General features: G+C 39.1%; 1 protein-coding gene, 1 long non-coding RNA gene and 1 other non-coding gene across 3 annotated transcripts in view; 1 reads left to right on the top strand and 2 right to left on the bottom strand.

The window, feature by feature from the left end:
- Positions 1–2,093, bottom strand: part of LOC111730097 — a 2,594-nt gene extending 501 nt beyond the window's left edge. The window contains exon 1 of the long non-coding RNA XR_002776556.1: positions 1,826–2,093. This is a non-coding gene — a long non-coding RNA (uncharacterized LOC111730097). The remainder of the gene's footprint in view (positions 1–1,825) is intronic.
- A 136-nt stretch (positions 2,094–2,229) lies between these two features.
- Positions 2,230–26,445, top strand: part of RCL1 (RNA terminal phosphate cyclase like 1) — a 51,930-nt gene continuing 27,714 nt past the window's right edge. The window contains exons 1-4 of the mRNA XM_011376653.2: positions 2,230–2,538; positions 16,116–16,187; positions 18,456–18,631; positions 24,112–24,186. Coding sequence (XP_011374955.1) covers positions 2,403–2,538; positions 16,116–16,187; positions 18,456–18,631; positions 24,112–24,186 — 459 coding nt within the window. The 5' untranslated portion in view covers positions 2,230–2,402. The remainder of the gene's footprint in view (positions 2,539–16,115; positions 16,188–18,455; positions 18,632–24,111; positions 24,187–26,445) is intronic.
- On the bottom strand, positions 6,263–6,381 carry LOC111730126. Its single transcript, XR_002776562.1, has one exon. It is a non-coding gene; the product is annotated as a 5S ribosomal RNA (ribosomal RNA).

Below are 26,445 nucleotides of genomic sequence, written 5' to 3'. Positions count from 1 at the left end.
GGGCAATGCCTTTGCCGACCGAATTGCAAAGGAAGCCGCCTGAAAACCAGTGGGGCCTATTGACATTCTTCCAGTTCTGCCCCCCAGAATGCTTTCAGACTCACCCGTCTATACCCCGGGGGAACTTGAATTATGCAGTAAGCTAAAGGAAGTAAAAGGACCCACTGGGTGGATCCACCTCCCAGATGGACGCACCCTAGTACCTGGTGCCCTGGGTCAGGAACTAGTCTCACTAGTCCATCAGAGCACTCACCTAGGAGGGACAAAGTTAATTGAACTTTTGAAAAGAGACTATTATAACCCAGGGCTACACAAAACTGCCAAAGAGGTAACAACAAGATATATTTGCGCCCAAGTTAACCCTGGGCCTCCTGTTGAAGTACAAATTAGATCGAGACTCAGGGGCCAAGCTCCAAGAGAACATTAGGAATTAGACTTTATAGAAATAAGTCTTGGAACTTTTATATTTAAGTATCTACTCGGTTCATCGACACCTACTCAGGGTGGACTGAAGTTTTCGCAACTAAGAGAGAAACTGCTCAGGTAGTAACTAAGAAATTAGTATCAGAAATAGTACCCCAATTTGGCTTGCCGTTAACACTGGGGTCCGACAATGGCCCGGCATTCATCGCCAAAACAAGTCAAACCTTAGCCAAAATGTTAGGTATTAATTGGAAACTACACTGTATATATAGACCTCAGAGTTCAGGCCAGGGAGAAAGAATAAACAGGACATTAAAAGAAACTTTAACCAAGTTTAAACTTGAAACTGGCAAGAACTGGGTGAGCCTCCTCCCCTTTGCCCTTTTTAGGGTGAGATGTACCCCTTACCTCCGAGGCCTCACCCCATATGAAATCACGTTTGGGAGACTGCCACCTCTCCTACCCAAGATAGGGGTAGAAAAGGCGACTAAAATTCACGAATTCTCACTACTTAAGTTCTTACAGGCATTACACTTGGCAAGAAAAGAGATTCAACACTTAGTCTCCGCCACCCGGGAAAGCCCTAGACAGTCACTTAAACCTCATAGCCACTCTCCTGGTGACTGGATTTGGGTAAAGAAGATACAGCCAGCCACCTTTGAGCCCTGCTGGGACGGACCCTTTCCTGTCATCCTCACCACTCCCACCGCAAAGTTGCTGGGAGACACCATTAGATTCATCACACCCGCATCAAGGCTGCTCAACCACCACCAGAGACTGAGAGATGGCATGTCCGCCCAACAGGAGACCCTCTCAAGATAAGACTCTCGCGGGTTTAATTATAATTGGTTAACTGCCTATGTCAAAAAGCGGGTACGGGCAGTAAAACTCATGGTTCTCAGAACAAACTACCAACCACTCCAAGTCGGAGAATCAATGATTTGATTTCCCTTCAAAAACCAGTGGGGAATGTAAAAGTAGAAATTCTCCAGTTTCGGGGAGGCGATATCTCCAGGCGCCAGCCCCAGGAGAAGCGCAACATTCCAAGGTGAAGATGATAAAACTATCTATTAGGCCTTGATCTGAGAATTTCCCCAGATACATTTATCTTTGTACAAAATATTAATGGCTAACTTCTGCTTCTTGTAATCTGCTTATTAAAGGATGTAGTAGGAGGCTTTATAAGCTGCCTCCTCTAGAAGTTCGGGGCTGATCTCCTCTAACCCTGCGTGGTAGAGAGTCAGTCGCTGGCCGGCTAATAAAGGCTCATAATTAATCTCAATTGGCTCCGTAGGTCTTAGAATTGTTCGCGCCATAACACTCAAGAAGGGTATCTGCAACAGGGTAAGCGGGCCAATCATATTTTCTCCTCTATTAAGAAAAAAGGGGCATAGGGTAATACCATTCATATCCCAGTGGCTGACGTCAGTAGTGAGGCTAAGTACGAGGCCCGTCCCCTTAGGTCGCCTCCCCTTGCTTCTACTCTGGGAGAGACCCCGCAGAACCTGACCCTGAACTCGAGCTCCCAGCTTACAGCTCACAGGCCCCTCCGGGATCCTCCCGCGGCGAGCTGTTGCCGGGGCCCGGGCACCACCCAACTCCAGCGCGGGCCAATGGCAACGCAGCCCAGGCACCGCCCAGCCTCAGTGGGCCAATGGTGGCGCGGCATGGGCACCGCCCTGATCCTGCGAAGGCCAATAGCTGCGTGGGCTGGTACTCGGACGCCCTCAGCCGGGCGGAGTGGCAGGAAGGGGGAGCTGGGGGAGGCGGTCACCGGCTCCGCCCCGCTCCCCTCTGACCCGGTGTCTCGTTTCTCCGTCTTCCTGTTCCAAACCACGTGGACGCGCCGGGGCTGCGAAGCTGCGGGAAGGAACCCGGGTCGCCACTGCCGCTGTCGCCGCAGCTGCCTGAGTCGCGACCCCCGCGCGGATCAGAAGTCCCTTCACCCCAGCCGCCCGCGCCTTGCGTAGGGCGCGCACATGGCGACTCAGGCTCACTCGCTCAGCTACGTGGGCTGCAACTTCTTGCGCCAGCGTCTGGTCCTGTCGACTTTGAGCGGGCGCCCCGTCAAAATCCGAAAGATTCGGGCCAGAGACGACAACCCAGGCCTCCGAGGTGATTCGGGACGGACAGCACGCGGGTGTCGCGGGGAGACCGTGCAGATGCCCTGGGGGCCGGCGTGCGGGGAGCCTCCGGGTCTCGCGGGCGTGTTGGGGAGGGCTGATGCGGCGTCGCCCCCGCGCCGGAGTGAGCCTGAGGTGGTGGGGGAGGCGGGGTCGGGCCGGGAGGGGTGAGCTCGGCTGAGCGCTGCGCTCGGCGTCTCCCGGGCGCTGATAGTAAACAGCTACACGTTTTCCTGTATTACGTGTTGCAGCAAATCCCAGGCTTCGCCCCTCGCTTGTCTTCTTTAATCCCTTTCGCGCTCGCCGTAAACCTCTCAAAAAAGAAACAGTTTGTTCGACTGAAATGTTGTGAATGGGCAGATGTAAAGATGGGGGGAGATTTGGAGAGAAGAGTACCCTTGGTTAGTTCCGTGCCCTGTCCCAAAACAGATCTTAGAAGCAGCTGCCCCCTTGGACACCTGCTATCCCTGTCTCCATGATTTCTCGGCTGCCCTCACACCTCCCCTTGGGTGTGGAATAAAGAATTTTAAAATTCTGTGTTTTCAACCGTGACTGTAATTGATGTGCACTGGACAAGAGCTTTGAGATAAATTTTTAACAGTCATGGGTCTAATTGCCTTGACGTGAGTCAAGTGTTGGTGACAAGCGCCGAACTACATACAGGCTTCCAAGCTCCCTTTTTACCCTACAAAGATAGATTAAAGGTAGGCCCCATGTAAATATATCGATTAGATGGCTCTGATTTTCAACTGGTCCTCTGGAATAAGACACATGCATTTAAAAGTTTCTATCTGGTTATCCTAAATTGGGAGACTCAGTTAAAGAAAAAAAGAAAAAAAACCTGTCTGCAGATTGAAGAAGATGATGTGTGATTGGTCTTGGAAGATTTTGGGGTCGATGTGTTTAATTTTGCCCTGGCTCTTGTGATAGGTGGCCAGCCCATTTTGTCATTTGCCTGAATGCATTTTCTGGACAGTTACATTTCTCCCTCTCTTGAATGGGGGTTGGTTGCATGTAAAAGGAAAATGCCATGTCATTGATGGAGATAAAAGGTTAGGAAGGAAAGAACCAGATCTCCATTCCATAGAGAGGAACCTGGTGACAGTAGGAAAGGTTTGTGTTGGTACATGATCATTGCCCTTGCTGTATTGTTCAAGAACACTGAAGAAGTTAAAGAGAGACCACTAGCTTGGTTTATTTCAGAGGCTCTTCACCTGATTCTCTCTTGCTCTTATTTTGAGTCTTGCCCTTTGGCAAAGCAATTGCATGATAGTCCTACTCTATGGTAGTCCAGCCAGTTCTCCATTACACCTGCACATTACCCTAGAGAATTCTTCTCTAGCTGGCTATGGTAAGAAGACATGCTTCTACTTCATACCTTTTTTTTATTATTATTTTATTTTTTAGAGGAATAGAAGTACTTTAGCTGGAGACTTGGGATTTCTAATGGGAATGTGATGCCCATAGGATAAAATGTAGTGTTTGTCTCTTGACAGATGGCCTCTAAACTGTTTAATATTCCAAAGGATGCTTTCCTGTCTCCCCTCTCCACTATTTGTTAGCATCTCCTCACTGCCATACACATGAACAGAGTGTGGCCTCTTGACATTTTTCTGAGAGGATACTGGACTCTGATAACTGGAGGAGGTAGTACTAGTTGGCAGATATGCTAATATTTTTTGAGGTGCACTATATATAGCATTATTTGCCTTAACTTATTAATATACTAGGGAGAAAAAGAGGCCCCTAATTTAGATATCCTTGTGCTGGCTTCAAGGCCTAAGAAATCATGTGGATATTTGCTTAATTTCTTAGAGAACTGAAATATAAGTATATACAGTCAGACCTCTGTATCCACGTTTTTCGCATCTGCGGCTTCAACCAACTGTGGATCGAATATGTTCAAGGGGAAAAAAAAATCCCATAAAGTTTCAGAGCAAAACTTAAATTTGCCACTCATCAAGCACTATGCTGAATCCATGAGAATGAAGTGATGTGTAGGCATACCCTGCTGGATCCTATATGCAGATTCTACACTATATAAGGCATGTGAACTTTCCATGGATTTTATCTGCATGGTCCTGGAACGAATCCCCCCTAGACGCCAAGGGATGACTGCATATACATGGATATGTATATGTGTATGTATACACGTAAGTATGTATACATAAATACATGTAGCTTCTGACATAAACAATTATATAGTCATAGTCAAGCGAGTCTTTGTGAACTTGATTGAAGAGATAACCAAAAGGCTGTGTTACCAGTCATCTTTCCCTTTCTGACTCTTCCTGAACTCAGATTCCGAGAGTTGGAAAAAACTCAGAGCATTTCCAATAAAATCTTCCTTTGGGTGCAAGAATTACATCTCTCAAAAGTGTCTGCTGGTATGGGCTTTGAAGGGTGGGGGTGGTATAGAGGACTTCTGCCTCAGGAGCAGTCATTCAGAAAAGGTTTTTTGATTCCCAGTATGTGCAAGGCTTTGTGGGGGTATAAATATCAGAAGCTGGTGGCCCCACTCCAGCTTTCTAAGGTAGAGCTTGACCAAGTAGCTCAAGTACCTTGAAGTAGGGAGAGCTGAATGTTGTAAAGGGACTCATTGGAATTAGAACAGAGACTTCCCTGGTGGTTATAAAGGAAGGCTTTCTGCATCTGCTTCTGATCTGGACAGATAGGATTGAGATGGTAGCTGTAAGAATCATTGATGGTGAAAGAAACAGCTTTTGGGTTAAAGAGGTTTTTCTATTATTACGTTGAGGTAAAATCCTTAATTTGTTATGGTTGTAGTAGCTTGGTGGTTAAGAGCTTGGCCTTAGATTTAGATCTTGGTTTTGAGTCCTGGTTCTGCTTTTGCTATTAGCTCTTGGACCTTGGGCAAATTCTTTCACATTTCTGAGCCTCAGTTTTTTGATCTGTAAAGTGGGGCCAGTACCAAGGTACAATGAATGGTGCCCGCCAGTTGTTGTCACAACTGGAAGGCTGCTCCTGGCATCTAGTAGGTAGACCCCAGGGGTGCCCCTGAACATCTTGAAATGCACCGGACAGCTCCCCACACAAAGAACTATTCTGTCCAAAATATCGATAGTGCTGATGTTGAAAAATTCTGGCCTCCTGGTCTTAATTATTAAGCCTTTTCTTTTTTCCATTTCCCTGAGGTTGAGAATAGTAGTATATAGTCCCAAGAAAACTACATAAGGATTCATTCAGAAGGGGATTAGGCACAGCTCAAACTCTGTGATTTCAGGCAGATCAGTTAACCTCTTAAATAAAACTGTCTCCATGTAGTGCGGAGGGATTATAAATAATGAGAAGAATTTGAACCCAAAAGAAAGATGATCCTGGAATGGTTTTTATTAATTATATAGCCACATGTGTAATTGTGCTTCACTCTTGAGGAACATGAAAAATTATGTTGTCTCATTAGACTCCTATCAGTGAGTGGGAAATAATTTTCGGTTGCTGTTTAACTGAAGGTAAAAAAAGCCAAGACATAGTTAGGTAAGATAGATGGTGAAGTTGAATATCCACTGAGTGTCAGAGCTGTAAAGAGAGCACAGCCAGGTCCAGTCTGGAGGGCCTGTTCTCTCTTCTGTCTGATGGATTCGGGTGTTCTTCGTATTATATTTATTTATTTATTTTAGGCAAGGCAACCCTTGGTTGACTTTACAGATGGCAAGGACCTTGTCAGCTTACAATCCCTTATTTTTTATTTTTTACGCCTACAGCACCTGGTCTTCCTAGGTGATCTCCCATCCAAGTACTAACCAGGCCCGACCCTGCTTAGCTTCCGAGATCAGATGGAACCGGGCTTGTTCAGGGTGGCATGGCCGTAGACGGGTGTTCTTCATATTATAAAGCAGCTGTCCAAAATGCCTCTGCCTCTGGATTTCATAAGGGCTATGCCTTGCCGAGTTCAGTTGAGTTAACATTTTCTGGGTAAGATGAGGTCCAAATCGAAAAAATTCCACCAGAAATGGTAGTTGTTTAAAGTGAGAATATAGAAATGATGGACTTGGGCAAGAGCATTGGTGTAGTAGCTAGGACAGGGGACTGCTCCTACCCCAGTTCCTAAGCAGGTCACATGCCTAAGCCTCACTATCTTTCGCTGTGAAATTAGAGAGAGAAGTGTTTTGGTCCTGTGGAAGTGCTTCATTTGGCTTAAACAGATGAGATTCTGAAAAAGGAGAGGAAAGTGGAGTTTTAATCAAAAGAATCCGTTAAAATGTGCTGAGGAAACATGTTGCATAGAGGTTCTTTGAAAGGTAGAACATCTTTCGATTAAACAGATGCATTGTTTTCATGATTAACCTGGCTGTTCATAAATTGGATCTTCTAAAAGGATGATTGTAAGGGAAAACTTTTTCTCCTCTACTCTCAATACTTCTGTCACCAGATAAGTGGTCCCCCTCACATCAAGCAACTCTAATTCTCAGCAGATACCAACTGGGTGTCTTAAAAATTTAGCTCAACTCTTATACTATCTGTGTGGCAATAGCATCAGATCTCACAGGTTAAAAGCTCAGTCTCACAAGACTGACCCCCCACTTCAGATACCCATCACAAGTCTCGATTGCAAGTCTGGGTCACTTGTACTTCTAACTAGCCAGTTAGAAATTGGAGGTTTCCACAATCCCTTCCTTGGGTCTGATAATTTGCTAGAATGGCTCACAAAGCTCAGGGGAACATTTACTTACGTTTACCAGTTTATTATAAAGGATATAATAAGGAATGCTGATGAACTGACAGATGAAGAGGTATATATAGGGCCAGGTCCCAAAAGGTCTTGAAGCAGGAGATTCTTTCCTCGTGGAAGTGGGTGTGCCACCTTCCCAGAATGTGGATTCCTGCACCAACCCGAAAGTTCTCTCCTTGTTCAAGAGTTTTTATAGGGCTTAATCTCTAGGTTCGACACCCCCCCAATCCCAAGTCAGTGGATGTTCTTTCTAGTAACTGGCCCTATGCCCCATTCTGAAGCTATTTAGGGGCCCCACCTTATGCCACCTCATCAGCATAAACTCAAGTGTGTTTAAAAGAGGCTCCTTAGGGATAACTTAAAAGACACTCCCATCACTCTGGAACTTGCAAGGAATTTAGGAGCTCTGTGCCAAGAACGAGGACACACATCAAATATATTTGTTGTTATTCCACAAAGGTGTACCTATATTTTATTTCAGTATGGTCTTGGACTCAGAGTTGTTAATAGATACCTGGATTTGGGGAAGGCTGAATCTGTGTGAATAAGTTTTAGTTTGAATATTGTCTTGTTGCTAGGAACCTGCCCTCTTGTGCCTCTTGACTGTTCAAGTTTGCTCTCATGTGATGATTTTTAGCTGCCTCAAACAAGATGCTCATCTTTTAAAGACAAATGCCAAGAATTTTAATGGTCTATTTTCAAATGTGCTATTGCTTGGAAGCTGTAAAATGCTATTCCAGATGGAACTATGCACTGTTTTTTTTAAACTAAATTTTTTATTTTGAGATCATTGTAGATTCACATGCAGTTGTGTAATACAGTGAGATCTCTCTGCACTTTACCCAGTTTCCCCAGTGGTAACATCTGGAAAAACTACAGTAACAATATTATAACCAGAATATTGACATTGATAAGAGTGAGGATACTGAGCTTTTCCGTCATCACAAGGATTCCTCAAGTTGCCCTTTGATAGCCACACTCACTTTCCTCCTTTCCCACCTACTCCTTAACCTTTGATAGCCACTAATCTGTTCTCCATTCCTATAATTTTTTCATTTGAAGAATGTTCTATAAATGGAATCATATAGTAAGTAACCTTTTGTGGTTGACTTTCTCTCAGCATGATTCTCTGCAGGTTTATCCAAGTTGTTTTTATCAAGTTTGTTCCTTTCTATTGCCGAATAGTGTTCTATTGTATAAAAGTACCACAGTTTTTTTAATCACTCACTTGTTGAAGGACATTTGTTTTGTTTTCAGGTTGGTTTTTTTTTTTTTTTTTTTTTTGGCTATTATAAATAAGGATGCTATAGAAATTTGTGTATAGGTTTTTATGTGGGCATAGTCTTTCTCTGGAATAAATGTCCAGGAGTCCAATTGCTGGGTTGTATGGCAGTTGCATGTTTAGGAAACTGCCAGACTATTTTCCAGTGTGACTTTACCACTTTATATTCCCATCAGCAATGTATGAGTGATTTAATTTCTTTACATTCTTGCCAGCATTTAGAGTTGTCACTATTTTTAATTTTAGCCATTCTTATTGGTGTGTAGTGCTGTTGTATAGCTTAATCGGTGTATTCCTAATGGTTAATGATGTTGAACATCTTAACATATGCTTATTTGCCATCTATATAACCTCTTTGGTGAAATGTCTTTTCACGTCTTTTGTCCATTTTTTAGTAGGATTGTTTGTTTTATGCTGTTAAATTTTGAGATTTCTTTACATGTTTTAGACTTTTGTCTTAGCAAACCATATATCTTACTTAAGTTAACATTCAAAAAGTAACGTTAACTTAAGTAAGATATATGGTTTGCTAATATTTTATCCCACTTCATAGCTTGTCTTTTATTCTCTTAACATGGCCTTTTGCAGAGGAAAAGATTTTAATTTTAATGAAATAGAATTAATCAAATTTTTATTGTACTGTTTGTGCTTTTGGTGTCAAGTCTAAGCCTTGCCCTAGATCCTGAAGGTTTTCTGGTTTTTTTTTCCTAAAGATTTCATAGTTTTACATTTTACACTTAAGTTAATTTTTGTAGAAGGTTTAAAACTTAGGTCGAGGTTCATTTTTTTTGCTATGGATGTCTAACTGTTCTAGCACCATTTGTTGAAAGACTCTTAATTCCATTAAATTACTTTTGCACCTCTGTAAAAAGCCTGTTGGGTATATTTGCATGGGCCTCTTTTGGGTTCTCTATTTTGTACCACTGATCTATAAGTGTATCCTTTTGCTGGTACCACACAGTCTTGATTACTGAACCTATATAATAAGTCTTGAAATCAAGCAGGCTTATCTCTCCAACTTTATTGTTATTTTTTTTGGTGTTATTTTAGCTATTCTAGTTCCTTTGCCTTTCCATATAAATGTTAGAATAATCTTGTCTATTTAAAAAAAAAAAATCTTGCTAGGATTTGGATAGGAACTGTGTGTTAAACCTGTATGTCAATCTTTACTATATTGAGTTTTCTAATCCGTAAACATAGTTTATCTTTCCAATCATTTAGATCTTTGATTCCTGTATTGCATTGTGTAGTTTTCAACATACAAGTCAGGTTCATGGTTTGTTAGATTTACACCAAAATGTTTCACTTTTTTGAGCAATTGTAAATAGTATGGTATTTTAAATTTTGTTTTCTGTGTGTTCATTCCTAGTATATAGAAATACAATGTATTTTTTGGATGTTTTTCTTGTAACCTGCAACCTTGCTGAATTAGTTCTGGGTGAGTTTTTTTAAATAGATTTATTGGGATTTTCTTTGTAGACAGTCATGTCATCTGCAAATAGGAACAGTTACTTCATTTTTCCTGAACTTTATGCCTTTTATTTCTTTCTTCTTCATCTGGCTAGAAGTTTTAGCACTACGTTAACTTAAGTAAGAGTGATGAGAACAAACTTCCTTGCATGTTTCCTATCTTAGGGGGAAAGCCTTCAGTGTTTTGCCACGAAGTATAATGTTAAGCTGTATGTATTTTTTTAGATGCTTTATTATCAAGTTATGGATATTCTCTTCTATTCTTATTTTTGAAAAGGTCTTTTTAAAAATATTATGATTATTATATTTTGTCAAGAGCTTCTGCTCCAGTGGATGTGAGCATGTAATTTTTCTTTTGAGCTTATTAATTTGGGTGATAACATCCCCTGTTTCATTCCTGATACTGATGTAGTGATGATTTGTGTTTTCCCTCTCTCCACCCCCTTTTTTTTTATTGGTCAGTCTTGCTAGAGGTTTAAAAGACCCAACTCTTACATTAATTTTTCTCTATTGTTTTCTGTTTTCAATTTCCTTTATTTCTGCTATTTTTATTATTTCTTTCCTTCACTGCTTTGGATTAATTTTCCTTTTTTTCTAAGTTCTTGAGGTGAGGCTTAGATTATTGGAAACTTTATCTTTTCTAACGTATGTATTTAGTGCAATAAACTTTCCTCTCAATACTGCTTTACTGTGCCCCGCAAATTTTGATGTAATTTTAAATTTTCATTCAGTTCGGTGTATTTTTTTTCTTTCTTTTGAGACTTCCTCTCTGAATTATGGATTATTTATAAGTGTGTTATTTAGTTTCCAGGTGTGGGTATAGTTTCCTGTTATCTGTCATTGATTTCAGTTTGATTCCATTATGGTTAGAGAACATACTCTGTACGATTTCAATTCTTTTAAATTTGTTGAGTTTTTTTTTTAATGGTCCGAGATATAGTTTATCTTGGTATATGTTCCATGGGCACTTGGAAATAATGAGTATTCTCTCATGGCTAGAATATTCTATAATTATTGGTTAGATCCTGTTGGTTGATGGCATTGTTGAATTCTTTGTCCTTGCTGATTTCCTGTCGACTATTGAGAGAGGGGTGTTGAATTCTCCAATTATAATTGTAGATTTGTCTTTCTCTTTTCAGTTCAAATAGTTTTAGCTTCATATATATATCTTGCAGCTTTGTTGTTTGGTACATTTAGGATTGTTAGATTATCCTGGTGGATTAACTCTTTTATATAATGTTTTTATCTGTCATTAGTAATTTTCTGAGGTGGAGGAAATGCTGTAGTGCATTCGGGCTAGAGAGAGCTTATCTCCTCCCAATGTGTTTGTAAATAAAAGAACTAGAATTGAAGAGTTTGGATGTTAATTAAAACTTGAAAGATGGTCAAAATAGCATAAATGAGAAAATTAAGTTGCCCTTTGTTGATTTCATTTCTTTGACAGGTTTTTATGTAAGCAAAGCAAAATATCTAGGAAAACTTGAAGGTATGGGACCAAAAAAAGTAACGTTCAATGTTTGTTATAAATAAAGCAGCAGTTAAAATTTTTTGTATATATATCTTAGCATCCTTCTATTTCTGCAGGATAAAGGTCTAGATATAGAATTGCTGGGTCAAAGATTATACTTTAAAAAAAAATGAGAATGTGAGGTCAAATGAAAGTATTTGAAATCCTTTACTTAATTGGTAAGATAGCTTTTTCTTTAATTGATATTTCTTCCTTATACTGAAACCTGTCTTTTTTTTTTTTTTTTAAGATGTATCAAATGGCATTTCTAGTATCATGGTGGAGAGATCATTAGGTTTCTTTGTTTTTTATTTTTAAAGGTGTTATTTTTTTAACTTGATTTTTCATTTTTAAAAAGTCTTTTATTAAAATATAGTACACATTAAGAAAAGTATACAAACCATAAATGTAAGCTTGATGAATTATTATTATGTGGATATATCCATGTAGCCATTACTCATGTCAAAAAAGAAAACATGACCAGTGCCTCCCATAATCTCTCATGCTTGCTCCCAGTCACACAATTTTTCCCCACCTCTAATATAAATAATAAATTGACTTTCTACACCATAGATTAGTTTTTTAAAGTATTAACCATAATTTATATGAGTATGTGTTTTGTGTGTATCTGGCTTCTTTATTTCTGTATTGTTTGTGAAATTCATCTCTGTTGTAGCATTAGTAGTTTGTTGATTTTCATTGCTGTGTCATATTACATTTTTTAATATGCCACAATTTATGCATTCTCTATTCAAGTATTGCAAATGTTGTGTTCCACTCTGTGACTTGTCTTTTCACACTCTTAATGGTGTCGTTGGGAACAGTAGTTGCTACTTTTAATGTAGTCCAATTTATAGATCTTTCTGTGACCTTTTAAAGAAATCTTTGCTTACCATGAAGCCACAAAGACATTTTGAACTTTTAAGGCTTCTGTTTTTTGTATATAAACAATATTACATTGAATAAATTTATTCTTCATACTTTGTAAAACAGAATTTTACTGAAAAAGTAGATGTTGAATTTTATCAGATGCCTTTTCAGTAGCAACTAAACTTGTTATTTGATTTTTTTTTCTGTATGTATTTAATCTTGTATTTAATTATGTTGTAGTTTTCCTTTATCTGAAGCCCATTCCTGGAATGGACTCTTCTTAATCATAGTAGATAGCTAAAAAATGTTACGGTCTCTTTTCTAAGATTTTATGCAGGAGTTTTCATTTGTTCTTATTAAATGAGGTTAGTTTGTAATTTATTTTTTTTGTGTGTGGTGCTTTTAACTGTTCTGCAGTTGAAGCCACCTCTACATTCTTTTCTGTTCTTTGAAGTGTTTATTACTTGATAAATTTTCTCATTCTCTTTGTTTTGTGTTTATCTTTTTTTATCTTTTGTTTTATCTATTTTGATTTATCATATTTTCACATAGCTACATATCTTAATTTCAAATATATCAGTAAATAATAGAGAATAACTTACCAGAAAAGCTTCTAATCTTTTATTACATTATTGTTTAATTCTGATTTTATTAATTCACATCTTATTTTCTTTTAAAAATGAAAGAGACAGTTGATTTGTGTTGAATTTTCTCAATGAATTAGCACATATATTTAAAAACCTCATTAATTTTAAGTCTGCATAGTGTTCTGATATATGTGTGCCATAATTTAATCAGACTAGTACTTAAGTTATTAATACCATTAAGTTGAAACTGTAACTTTTGAGATTTGCTTCTTGTTTTAAAGTATAGATCTTTAGATTGTATTTCTTCTCTTACTCCTCTTCTTTGAGACTTGGTTTTGTTTTTCTTAGTGAGTAATGTGTCAGGCTGATTTCTGTGACACTCTTATAGGAGTTACTGGCCCTTTTAAAGAAATGAACTCACTTCTTTGGGAGGATAGGGAAAGGAGAGCATTAGGCAGTGGAGATGATATTTAAGGAATCCTGAGACGAAAAGTCCTAACAGTACAAAGTTGTTTAAAATGTGAAATATAATAACATAAGAAATGCGTAAGACATAAAAGTACTACTTAAAGGATTATAAAACGAACACCTGTGTGACCCCATCTAGGTCAAGAAATAGAACATTTCCTGCCTGCACCTATGGGGCCTCTTCCATTTATAGCTCCATTCCATGCCCCTAGTGGTGACCACTTTCCTGACCTTTATGACATTCATGTTAATTGTCTTTATAACCTAGTTGTGCATTTCTAAGCAAGGTAGTAAAATTGTGCTTGTTTTTGGAACTTTCCCCTAATATTTTTAGATATCTAAAATTTTATACCCCCCAGGAACAGCCTTAAAGAAGAAGAGTCACAGAGAAGATGTGCGGGAAGTGAAGGGGCAAGGAATCCTATACATCTTGTCTTAATGAAGCTTGGGGAACTTCAGTCTTACTATCATTGGTTGAACTTGAGATCTTTTTTGTACCAGGTGATGGAGCTGTATCTTCACTGTTGCCAGGATTCTGGAACTAGCTCTGTATTTGATTCTTTGAAGTACAACTTCCGAAGCACTATTAGCTGTGACTAGGGTATGGTCCTACCTAGAGGTCTCTGTGTACCCATTGTTTTCCTACTTGTGTTTCTCTGCTGGTCTTTTTTAACTGTATTCATGCTTAAGAGCCTCTGTGGATTACCAAAAAAGAATTTTATTTTTAAAGTCATGCTTTTTTTCCCCTTTCCTCATCTGTGAAAGCTATGGAGTTTAATTTTGGGCTTTATTCAGAAACGCGTGTTCCTCTCTCATTCAAGCACTTCAAAAGCTTGTACCAATCAAGGGTTTTCCTTTTTTGTGCCAAGTGCCTTGCAGTTTTCTGTAAACATAAGTATAAAGTGGCATTATGGTATGGATCATGTCTGATTTCTAAAACATAGATTATTCTATATAAAAAGACTAGAAGTAATTTCTAGTTAAGTTTTGTAGTTGAGGTCCTTTCAAACTTTTATTATGCTACTTACCCCACAACTTAACACACACACAAATATATGTAAAACTGAACTAAAGTTTCATGAACAGTACCTTTACTATGTATAGTTACTCTTATATCATTTATTCTGTTCTGATTTCCTTAAAAATAAATGTTGATTGAGGACCCATTAAATTGTGTGTAGGATCCTTCATTAGGTCACTGCTTGCAGCTTAAAAATACCATGATTTTCGAGAGAAAGAGGTTGGTTCTGAGGGATTAAACTGAGTTAGGCAAACTAGTTTCGTGGTGTGCTTAAGAGCCTGGACTTTGGAGGACGAATGGACTTGGGCTCAGTTCTTGGCTCTGTCATTTGCCAGTTACAAGCTAGTAGGCATTCTTGAGCTTAAGCCTTCTATAAAATGGGAATGACACTTCCTGCCTTGGGGTTTTGAGAATTAAATGAGAGAATGTATGGCTGTAAGGTAAGCATTAATACATACCTGTTATTAACCATTATTAGCCGTTGTTACTTGTTTCTGGACATGATGGAGTTTTTCTGACTTGTAGCCCAATGGTCTTTGTACAGATTACAGAATCTACTAATGATGGGAATTATGGGACAGTGTTAAATAATGGAACAGGTGGATGGGAATTGCTTAGTTAATCTGCTCACCTTTTGGGATCGGTTCAGGTGACTGCTGGGGTCTGTGCTTGCAAACACTGCTAGTTTGTTATAGGAGTGGGAACTGCATAAAAGTGTCAGGCAGTCACAATGCATTCAGTGCAGAAGAGTTGGTTCTTCCTGTCCTTGTTCATGGGTAGGAGGTTGAAGCTAAAGTGCATGCCTGCGTGTGTTTGTGTGTGGTTGTGTGTGTGTAAGATCACCTCAGGGCAAGGTCAGAGGACATTCTTTCCTGAGTCTTTACTCTACCACCTTCTATATTTCACATTTAAAATCAGTTCCTGCCCTCTCTACCCCCTTTTTAAAGAATGACCAGCTTTTATCTGTTTATTTAAGGGAATTGAAACTAATTTGAACATTAAAATTTAAACAAGAAAATTAAATTCATATAAAGTCCTACCATGAAGAGAAATCTATTTATTAACATTTGGTGTTTTTCCTTCCAGTCTTTTCTCATGCATTTAAAAAAGGTAGTAATAATACTGTACATTCAAGCACCTTTATAAATGAACTGGTTCTACAGCTCTAGATCAGTAAAATGGTAGAGAAGGGGAGAACGGACACTTTGTTGAATGGGAGAGACAGTGACTTCTTACTATCTCCAAGACTGAAGGGTGGCCCTCAATTTAAATTGCCCTCTCAGGTATTTTGGAATAAGTAAGAATTTGACTTTAAAACTCTTCCTTATTTTCTGTTATTTCTCCCTTATTTGGCATGTGCTCCTTAAGTCAGAAAAATAGGTCTTATGCTGTTGAAATTAATATTCCTTTAGATTACTGGTAGAGTTGCTATTTTTTGTGAAATATGAAAGCTGGATTGTTTCTGACAGTTCTACTAAACATATATATGCTAGTCAGTGCTTTTCAACTGGTTCAGGTTCCTCAGCCAGTGATCCCACCCAGGTCCTGAGAAAAACCCAGGCGTGATGCAGGAAGTAACTTACCCCTCTACGGCAGTACATGTATGGGAGGTGCCTCTGAAAATGGTGACCTAACACGAGGCCATAGATTTTTTTCCATTTTTTTCCACAGATTTTGAAGCCAGCTTCATAAGGCTGTTGGACAAAATAACAAATGGTTCTCGAATTGAAATAAATCAAACAGGTAAGCTCCTTTCTTCTCATTTCTGAAAGCACCAACATATGTACTACTTAAACATTCCTGTTTCTCACTCTGTTTGATGGTATAAATATTCTATTCAGATGGAAAAACCCAGTTTCCTGTCTGTGATTCAATTGTTTGGAGATATGTGTGAAATCTGCCAATTTAAGACTGAAATTTTCACATCGACGAACAAGCACCTCCTCTTTTTTAACAATGAAAATATTTTATACCAACATTTATATACAACTTTTCAAAGTCCATTTACTTATATCGTCACAATAAAACCTTACAACAAACTCTGAGGTAGTTGTATGGGTTGAATTTTACTTTTTTAATTTGTCTTTTAAAATAAGTTTATACAAGTCTATGCAAAAAATGTGAAAGTCCCTTTACCACTTTGTTTTTTCATTCCGTCCCCCAGGTGCAGCCAGCTTGGGGTACGTGCCCTTGTCTCTTCTACATGTATTTGCTTACATGGGCACCTCTGTATCTCAGACCATCAACAGGGTCATGCATGCTCTTCATATGTTCTGCAGCCAGCTTTTTTTCACTAGCACAGATGTCTGGGAATACTTTACCTGTCTGTCCCAAGCAGGTCCATCTTAGTATTTTAATGGGCCTAATATAGTATTCTGTTGTATGGATGTAAGATAATTTATTTAACTGCTCCACTGATGAACATTCAGGTTGTTTTTAAGTTTTTGTTTGCTATTAGAAACTCTTTTATCTAAAAAAGACCGTAGCAGACATCCTTCGGCAGGCTCCATGAACTATGAACCTTTTCACATATATGCAACAAAAGAAACTGCACTTTCCTATATGTTGACTCTTTTAAGAGAGGAGACAAGCTTGGCTTCATAAGTAGCTTGGCACCACATGAACCTTGATCTGTAGCTGCATTCAGCCATACCTTACAAAGAACAGGAAGGCATGAGCATTCAGATGCCCTTTGCAAGCTGTGATTCCCTTGGTCTTCCTTGGCTTTCCTCTGCAATTGCTGGAGAGTTTTTCAAAAGTTTATATTGGTAATTCAGTGGGCAAGTAATTCTATTCTTTTCTAGTCACATATGTAGGTTAGGTTGGAAGTCAGACATTGACATGATTCTGCTTCCATCTCATATCTCCCCCTTCCCCCAACACACACACACACACACACACACACACACACACACGTAGAATACGTCATTCTGATGATCTGGTCAATTTCTTATTTGGTTAATTTGCAGGCATAAATGGATTTGCAGAGTTTAGTAGTTATATGGATGTTTTGTTTTTTTTTTTTTCTTTTTTTGGCTTTTTAACCGAAAGGATTGGTTTTACGACTCATTAATAGTATTTAGAATAACTAATGTAGAATATTTCTCTTTTAAAAGTGTGAGAAGAATATGATTCTAATTGTGATTATTGCGATTTTGGGTTTTAATATAGTAAAATCTAAATTTATTCTGTGAAACTTCCAAGAGCTGCTTTTCTTTTGAGTGAGTGAACATATCTCCTTCCTCTAATGTTAAATTTATTTATTGATAAATTGTGCGAAAAGACATTGCAAAATACCTAAGCAGTAAAAATACCTTGTTCACCCATTTATACTCCCCAAATCATCTAGAGTATCTTACTTTGTTTTTCCTCTAATATGTAAATCTAGTAAGAAACTTTTCAGATGATATAAATATGTGAAAAAGTGAATAAAGATAATAAAAAGTTTCCACTAAAGCTGTGAAATAAATGTAGATATTTCTATTTATTACTATTAAATGAAAATAGCTACTATTAATGAAATTAGCGTAAAGTATTTGCCTTTTCTAGGCATCTTGTTTGGTGAGTGTGGTATATGGGAAATCTCATTTCAGGGGCCTAAAAAAAAGCTGATTTCTGGTGTGATGATTTCAGCACATCATTTGTAAACCCTCCCACCCGGTCCCTCCCATCAGCGTGGTCTGAGAGTGTGCTGTTGGGAGACTAAGATGTCATTAGAATCTCTGTACTCTGCCACGACTTTGGCAATTCAAATGGGTTAGGGAGGGGCTTAATTTATTACTGTTTATTAAATTACACTCATAGTTTATTATTATTACAGGTGCTTGACAATAATGAGTCAGCTTTTGGAGTGAAGCATGAGCTGTTAGGAATGGCATTTTGAACTCTCTTGGATGCCCTTGTCAGACTTTCTCCTCGGGACTCACTGCCTTTGCTTTGTGACACTGAGTTTTTATGTTTTGTTTTTAATTTTTTTCCTGCTGAATGTTGCTCTCTTTCCTCTTGTATAAGGAACAACTTTATATTATCAGCCTGGCCTCCTGTATGGTGGATCCGTGGAACATGATTGTAGTGTCCTTCGCAGCATTGGCTATTACCTAGAGAGTCTTCTTTGTCTGGCTCCATTTATGAAGCACCCATTAAGAATAGTTCTTCGAGGAGTGACCAATGACCAGGTTGACCCTTCGGTGAGTAGTCAGGTCAAACCATGGTGTGATTTTTGCTTTGCCTCTTGTTACAACCCAACTTTTGAGGACAGGTTTTTGATAAAGTCACAGTTTTATTGTTGGATGTATTTGTTTGTTATTTACCTTGAGATGTAGAGATTAATCACTCCAGGAGGCAGATGAACCAAGACTTGTAATCATCAAATCCAGTGGCAATTGTTAACGTTTATCAAGATGCCTTTCTGTCATATCTAAGAACCTTCAGAACAGATACTTGTAGTCTCATCATGATTGACATGAAATATGGCTGTGTTGGCCACCGTGTTTGAGAGTAGAACTTTCATAAGGTCATGTGATAGCTGAGGCTGGAAGGTGATAGCTGAGGCTGGAAGGCAGCAGACCAAAATTTTAGACATAAAATAATTTCTCCTTGGCATTGGTGCAACATAATCTTGATTTTCTCCGGCTTCACCTATAAACTTTAGGACTTTCTTCTTATGAGAAGAGTTTGTAGATTTAGAAAAAGGGCACAAGGGTAGGGAAGGTTTGTGTGAGCTTTGATAGTTTCTTATTTAGTATGCTAACTTTCCTGCAGGTATGGGGAGGATAGTTTAATATGAAGGTGGAATTTTCACTGTGGTCACCACAACTGTCTTAGTGCCAGTCTAGGATGGGTTTTGTCCTCGACTCATGCCCGTGAGAGAGAGAGAGGGAAAAAAAATAGATTAGAGCAGTCCTGTCTAGGCCTGCCCTATACCTGTTGTAGGGAGGGAAGGATCCCCACCTTGGGATGCTCTGCTTTCCAGAGAAGGTATCTTACAGCTGAGGGCATGATGTGAAGTCCTAATCAAGGACTCTTACCTTCACCTCTACAGACAATGCAGGAGCGGCTTCTGAGGCAGAATGTGAAGTGTGTAACTTTCCTAACCAAAGAAGACCATTTAGGAGGTTCAGTGGGCTCCAAAGTGGAAGCTGCTGATATTTACCAAGACACTTACTAGGGTATAAACCTGGTTAATGTGTTTTTAGGCATTAAAAGACTTATTCCCCATCTTGGGAGTTCGAGTACATAAAATCTTTTCCTAGAATATGAGTACAGTGCAAGATCTGAAATTCTTAGCTGTAAAGGAATGTTGTAAAAAATGTTTAGAATTTTAAATTAATTTTAAAGGATTGCTTTTTTCCTGAATTTTCTGGAAGATTCTAGGAAATGGGCCCTTCTGTTAAAAGTGTTCTTGAGAGGAGGCCTCTACACTTTTAGATTGGAGGGTAGCGAAGGTGCCTTGAATAATAGGAAAAGACCCTGAAGCATATGGGAGACTTTGGCACTGTGTGTCCTAGTTTTGTACTTTTTTTCTATAATTGCTAGTGATCTTAAAAGCTGTAATCACTGGCAATATTTTAAAAAGTTTTACACATTAACAGACAAAGATTAGTTGGTGAATTCCCCAGAAATAATACTTAACTTTTATGCAGAGTATTTTTAAAAAATCTATTTCATGTGCTGCAGGACTATTCACTTTTGACAGCTGCATGACTAAAGTGACCTTGGTTAGCACTTGTCTCCAACCCAGGATAAAATATATATACCTAATCTTGGATAAAGAGTAACTTCTCCAGCCTGTGGCTTCTTCATTTTGAGCAATCTCTTTAATGTGTGGTTTCCCCATCAGTTGATGTCCACATTTATTATGCACCAGAGTGAATAAGATGAGTTCTGCCTTTGGGAACTCAGCCTCATGGGGAAGATAGCTGTGAGCACAGCTAGGGACACTACAAGGCTGAATATTTATGGGCTCTGATAGAGGTACAAGCAAATTGCTGAGGGTTGAAGAACATTTTCTAGAGGAATGGAAACCATAGAATCAGTCTGGTTTTTAGGAAGATAACTCTGGAGGTTGAGAGAAGGATGAATTTTCAGTTAGTTTGAACATAAAAGAGATGGAAGGGGAAAGAAAGGGACAGATATGAAGGACAGTGTAGAGGGAGACTTTATAACTTGATAACTAATTGGAGATAGGATAGGAGAAAGTGGTCATAAATAACTCCATGATTTCTGTCCTGGTTGACTCGAAGGATAGTGATCAGAGTTGGACACAGGGAAGAGGAAAATTGTGATTAGATGATGGGTGATATGCTTGATTTTGGTCCTGTTCTCTGGTATGTTGGCAGGATATCCACATGAGGTTGTCCAGTGGGCAGTTAGAAATTATTGTCTGGAGCCTCAGTGATAGGCCATCAGTTTCTTACCCACTGATATTAAATTCCTAGAAGAATGAGATTAACCAGTGCCGAAATTGAACACTGGTGGCTTTTTGGCTGAAATATTCTGGTGTTTTTCTTTTGGCCTGCATAGTGTGGTAGTGTATGTATCTGAATTGGATGTTCATGTTTGAAACCCCAGATTTTATGTTATAGTAGGTTGATGGGGCAGCACTGGATGGCTGTTCTTCCACGACAGGCACCAATTGGAACTGAGTAGCAGCTGCCTTGTTTGGATAAGGCATGAGCCCTCCAGTTAGCTGGAGGTCTTAGTTGACCTCATCATTCATTTAAATTCCCTTTCTTTTTTCCCCATCTATCTATTTATTTATTAACTTATTAATTAGTTTATTATTTTTTAACTAATTAATTTATTTTTTATGGTGACATTAGTTAACGAAATCCAGTAAGTTTCAGCTGTACATTATAACAGTAAGACATATATATATACTTACATTGTGTGTTCACCTCCCATAGTTAGATTTCTTTCTGCTACCATGTATTTGACCCCTTTTACCCTATCTGCCTCCCTCCTCCCTCCTCCTAAATTCCCTTTCTGACCTCTGTGGGCATTAGAGTTTTTGCCCCATGGTCCCAAGGACTGAGAATAGAAGAGGAAATGAATGTTTAAGGTGTGAGTAGGGGAAGAGGAGCTGGCGACGACTGTGGAGATAGAAGTGTTCAGAGAAACCAAGTAGAAGTTGAGTTCTAAGAAACCAGAGAGGACCTAGAGAGTCTGCCTTAGCAGAAGTTTATTTAGCACTTGGCAGGGAGATTCATCAGTGAGAAGTTTTATTGACCTTTGAGAAAACAGTGTCAATGGAGTGTAAAGACAGTTACAGTGAGGAGCGAATTGGAAAGAGAACTATGGAAGGTTAGGAGATCTTTCCAGAAGGTTAGATTGGATGACTCCTGAAAAGATGAGGTTTAGAATTTTTTTTTTTTAATGAAAGGAGACTTGAGCTTGCTTGTAGGCTGAAGAGATGCTGTAATGGAGAAGGAAGGAATTAAAATAAAAAGCATTGGAGGATTTAATAAGGGTAACTCCTGCAGAAGTCCAGAGAGGATGAAGATCGAAAGCAGAAATGATGGGATGAGCCTTATAAATGGGTAAGAATATTTTTTCCTCATAGGCAAAAGAATAGAAAATGGGGAGACATTTCAAGAAGAAAAGTTCCAGAAGGTCTCATTTGAATCTCAATGATTTGGCACCAGAGCCTGCAGTAGATATTTATTGGTGCCAACAATCTGGTCAGATGGTGAATGACGATTCCTTTCTTTTTCTTTGCCGTCCTGGAAAAGGAAAAGAGGTACAATAAAGCCAACTGTGTGCTGGGCACTGTTATAGTAAATAAAATGTATCCATATTTGTTTTATTCTGGTACAAACCCTGTGAGGTAGGTGTTCTCGTCAGTTTCAGACACGGTAACCGAGAGCAGGTTTCTTCCTCTCTATTTGGCATCTATCTGATGACATTTCTGCCTGTTGATTGAGTGACTGAACTGTCAGGATGACGACACTTTTGCTCTGAGGTGCCACTTGGGTTAGACTTTTGCTTTTTCTAACCACAGAGTGACTGCTCAGTTTCCCTTAAGCAGAACTTGCAGACCATCCCCACTCTGCTAAAACTAGTGAGCAGAGTTAGAGGAGACCGTGGAACATGTCTAGTCTAGCTCCTCATTTTACACAACAGGAAGCCTGGTGGGATGGGAAAGTGTCCAGGTCTCATAGTTAGTATGAGGCAGAGTGGGAGTCAAGTTCACATCCACTCCTTCAGTCCCTCTACACCAAGTTGCCTGCCCTTCATGTCAGGTGGAGAGTGCTTTGGGAGATAGAACCATGCCTGAAGTTACACTTGGGCTTCCGGCTAACCCTCAGAGTAAATCTGACTCATTCTGTGTGACTCCAGGTACAGGTAGGATAGGTCACAGGGTTGTTTGGTTTTCTCATCCCCACCCCCGCCACACCCCCGCCACACCCCCTTCCGGAGAGCTGGTGGCTGCTTAGTTCCCAGGAGTCTTGTAGACAGAGTAACCCACATCCTTGCATCCCTGTTTTTTTCCCCAGAATCTGGCTTGGCCTTCTCCCCAGCTGCACTTAATACTAACATAGACAGAATTCCTCTTGTTTCTGACAATCCCAATTACATATTTTAAGTATTTGGGTATGTTTAGCTTTAATAATTAATTGAAATTAGCTAATCTTGAATGGTTTTCCTAGTAATGGCTTCTGTTCCACCTGGTCCATTTAGGTTTCGTGGAGCATTTCTACCTCTGGTTAATTTTCTGACAGCAGAATATTTGGGGTCTTTTCTCTGCTCTGAAGTCTTATTTATTGGAGTATCATTCCATTGAATCTTAGCATGTTAGAGTTGGTAGCAACTTGGAGACAGACAGGCTGAGCCCTTGACCTTAGAGACAAGGAAAATTCAGGCAGTTGGGATTTTCTTGTCTGAGACCATGCCCATTGGGAACATATAAGGGAGTAATTTTCTTTCTCAAGTTGCATTTGAGGCACCATTCACTGACTTGTTAGATAAACATGATTCGAATGCCATCCTTATACTCTGAGAAGTCCACAGATGAACAAGAAGGGACCCCAGTTCTCCTATGAGTTTTGAATTGGAGAAGATGACAGTAATACTTGGCACAGTCTTGCCGTTACTATGCAGTTTGGAGTTTGTGCCACTTCAGGTAGTTTGAGGCTATCATTCCCCTACTGCCCTCACTTTCTTATAGAATCAACCACCTACTCTTTAACTGCCTGTGTGGTGAGCATCAGCAGGATTCTTAGGTAGCTGTTTTGCTTTAGCTAAGAGTGCCACCAGCTTTAAATATTAAACAACCATGTTGGGAAAAGATTAATTAAAAAGACTGATATTTCTTTCATAGTGTTTATACCTAAAAGAATGAGCAGAGGTCCCAGTTTGTTTTCTATATGAGCCTGGTAGTTTTTCGCTACTTTTTGCATGATAAATGTGATGCTCATGATGATGACTCTTAGGGTAGGTACAAGTCTCTATGAGGAAAGAGGCTCAGAGGAGCCAGTGACTTATAAAATTGCAGTCTTGGGAGCAGAGCTGGTCCACACACGCTCAGTCGTAAGCCAGCATCCTTTCTCTTTACTAGACTACGTCATCTACCTCTTACTATGCCTCATTCTGCTTCATGGGCTCTTTCTTCTTGCCATCTGCTCAAGGTTTAATGAAACTTTTTTTTAATTCTGAAATAATTCTACAGGTTGATGTTCTTAGGGCAACGGCCCTCCCATTATTGAAACAGTTTGGGATTGATGGTGAATCATTTGAGCTAAAGGTAAGAATGTGTGAATTGTTGGCTGTATATATCTGTGTAAAACATTACCTTACCAACTCATTGGAAGAGCTGTATGATGTGTGTATACATGTGTGTGTCCCATTTGAAGTCACCATTTACAAGAAGACCCACAGGACTCATGAATCAAAGATTACCGACTTTTAACTGAAAGGGACCCTTTAGTGATGACAATGGTAACCAACAGTTATATTGCATTTCTTCATGATAGTCACTATTGTAAGCATTCTACATGTATTAATTCCTTTACTCCTTATAACAACTCTATTCATGTCACTCAGCTAATAAGTAGTGGAGCCAGAATTCTGACTATAATGCCTCTCTAATCTAGATCATCTAGATACAATTTATGTCCAGAGCCTTTCAACCCGGATGCCCCTGGGAATTTTTTTGTGTATTCAAAACCTACTAGAAGTAATATAAGCATCTCTTTGTTTGCTATTGAAAGGAATTATATCAAGTCAGTGTGATAACTGGATATCTTAAGTCATTTAGCATCTCTGCTTTTTAAAATTGATGTTTTTAAATGATAAATGACTTCATTTTTATTGAATATAGTCATGTGCCACATAATAACATTTTGGTCAATGATGGACTGCATATATGACTGTGGTTCCATAAGATTATAGTGGAGCTAAAAAATTTCTATCACCCAGTGACCTTGTAGCTATGGTAACATTGTAGTGCAGTGCATTACTCACGTGTTTGTAGTGATGCTGGTGTAAACAAACCTACTGCTCTGCCAGTCATATAAAAGTATAGCAAATACAATTAACATATAGTACATAATATTTGATAATAAATGACTATCTTACTGGTTTATGTATTTACTATCCTTTTTATTGTATTTTAGCGTGTACTCTTTCTACTTATAACAAAAAAATTTGCTATAAAACAGAATGCTCTGTTACGCTGACAGCAGCCTCATACATCTCTTGTTTACCATGTCTTTTGATTGCGTTATTTCCTCTTGTGCTTGATTTAATCTCATATTATTTTGTTCATCGTGGCCCCTAAGCATACAAAGTCCATTGCTAATGTTGCCATTAAGAGACCACATTGAATGATTGACCTGGAAATGAAATTAAAAAGTGGTTAAGGACTACAAAGGTGGGAAATCAGTGATGGTTATTGCTCGCCAGTTAGGTGTGTCACATTCCATCATAGCTGTGTTCTTGAGGGACAAGAACAAAGTGATGGAAGCTAAGGATCTGCTTCACTGAAGGCAACAAGACCAACAAAAATTTGAGAAGGGCTTATATCAGACATGGAGAAACTTCTAATGACCTGGATTGAAGACCAGACACAGAAGCATATCCCTCTCAGAACCATGATGATCTTGGCCAAAACAAAAAGGTTTGTTTGCAATGTTGAAAGAAAAGGCTGGCCTTGACTATGATGTTGAATTTACTGCCAGCCCTGGGGTAGTTTAAATGATTCAAGAATGGTTATTCGTTACGTAATGCGAAAGTAAGTGATGAGTCTTAGTGCTGTTGTGAAGGCAGCTGAAGAATTTTTGGAAACTCTAGATATACTGATTATGGAGGAAAATTACTTGCCAGAGCAAATATTCAATATATGTGAAACCTTCCTTTTCTGGAAACAAACGCCTTAAAGGACTTTTTTTCCTAAGAAGGTGGAATCATACCAGGTTTCAAGGCTTTTAAGGACAGGATAATAGTCTTGCTTAGGGGCAGTGTTTCAGACTACATATTGAAACCCTTTGTGATCTGGCACAGTGAGAACCCTAGAGCCTTTAATCACACACTGCCACTGTACTACAGGAGCAGTAAAAAGTAATGGATGACCAGCTGCTTTTCTAAGATGCCCTCCTGAATGGCTGTTTGGAGTGTAACATAACCTTCAGGATTTTGCTTATTGTTGACAGTGTTCCTGGACATCCTCCTTTTGTTGATGATCTTCATCCCAAACACTACCTCTTTGATCCAATCAATGGATCAAGGAGTTAAAGCAGCTTATAAGGCTTACTATCTGAGGAAGACCTTTGTCCAGGCCATTGCTGCAACTGAGGAGGATACTGATGCAATTCTGGAAGGATTAGAACATCTATGGCTGCATCAAGAACCTTGCTTGGGCTTGGGGTGATGTCACCAAGGCGTGTATGAATGGTATCTGGAAGAAGACATTCAGGAGGTTTGTTCATGACTTCAGAGGATTTGTCAAAGATGAGGAGGTAACAAGGCTGTGGTTGAGATGGCAAACAACTTTAACCTGGGTGTG

The sequence above is a fragment of the Pteropus vampyrus genome, unplaced genomic scaffold (assembly GCF_000151845.1).
Source record: "Pteropus vampyrus isolate Shadow unplaced genomic scaffold, Pvam_2.0 Scaffold301, whole genome shotgun sequence".
NCBI classification, from domain to species: domain Eukaryota; kingdom Metazoa; phylum Chordata; class Mammalia; order Chiroptera; family Pteropodidae; genus Pteropus; species Pteropus vampyrus.
This window is presented reverse-complemented; position numbering and strand designations above follow the sequence as displayed.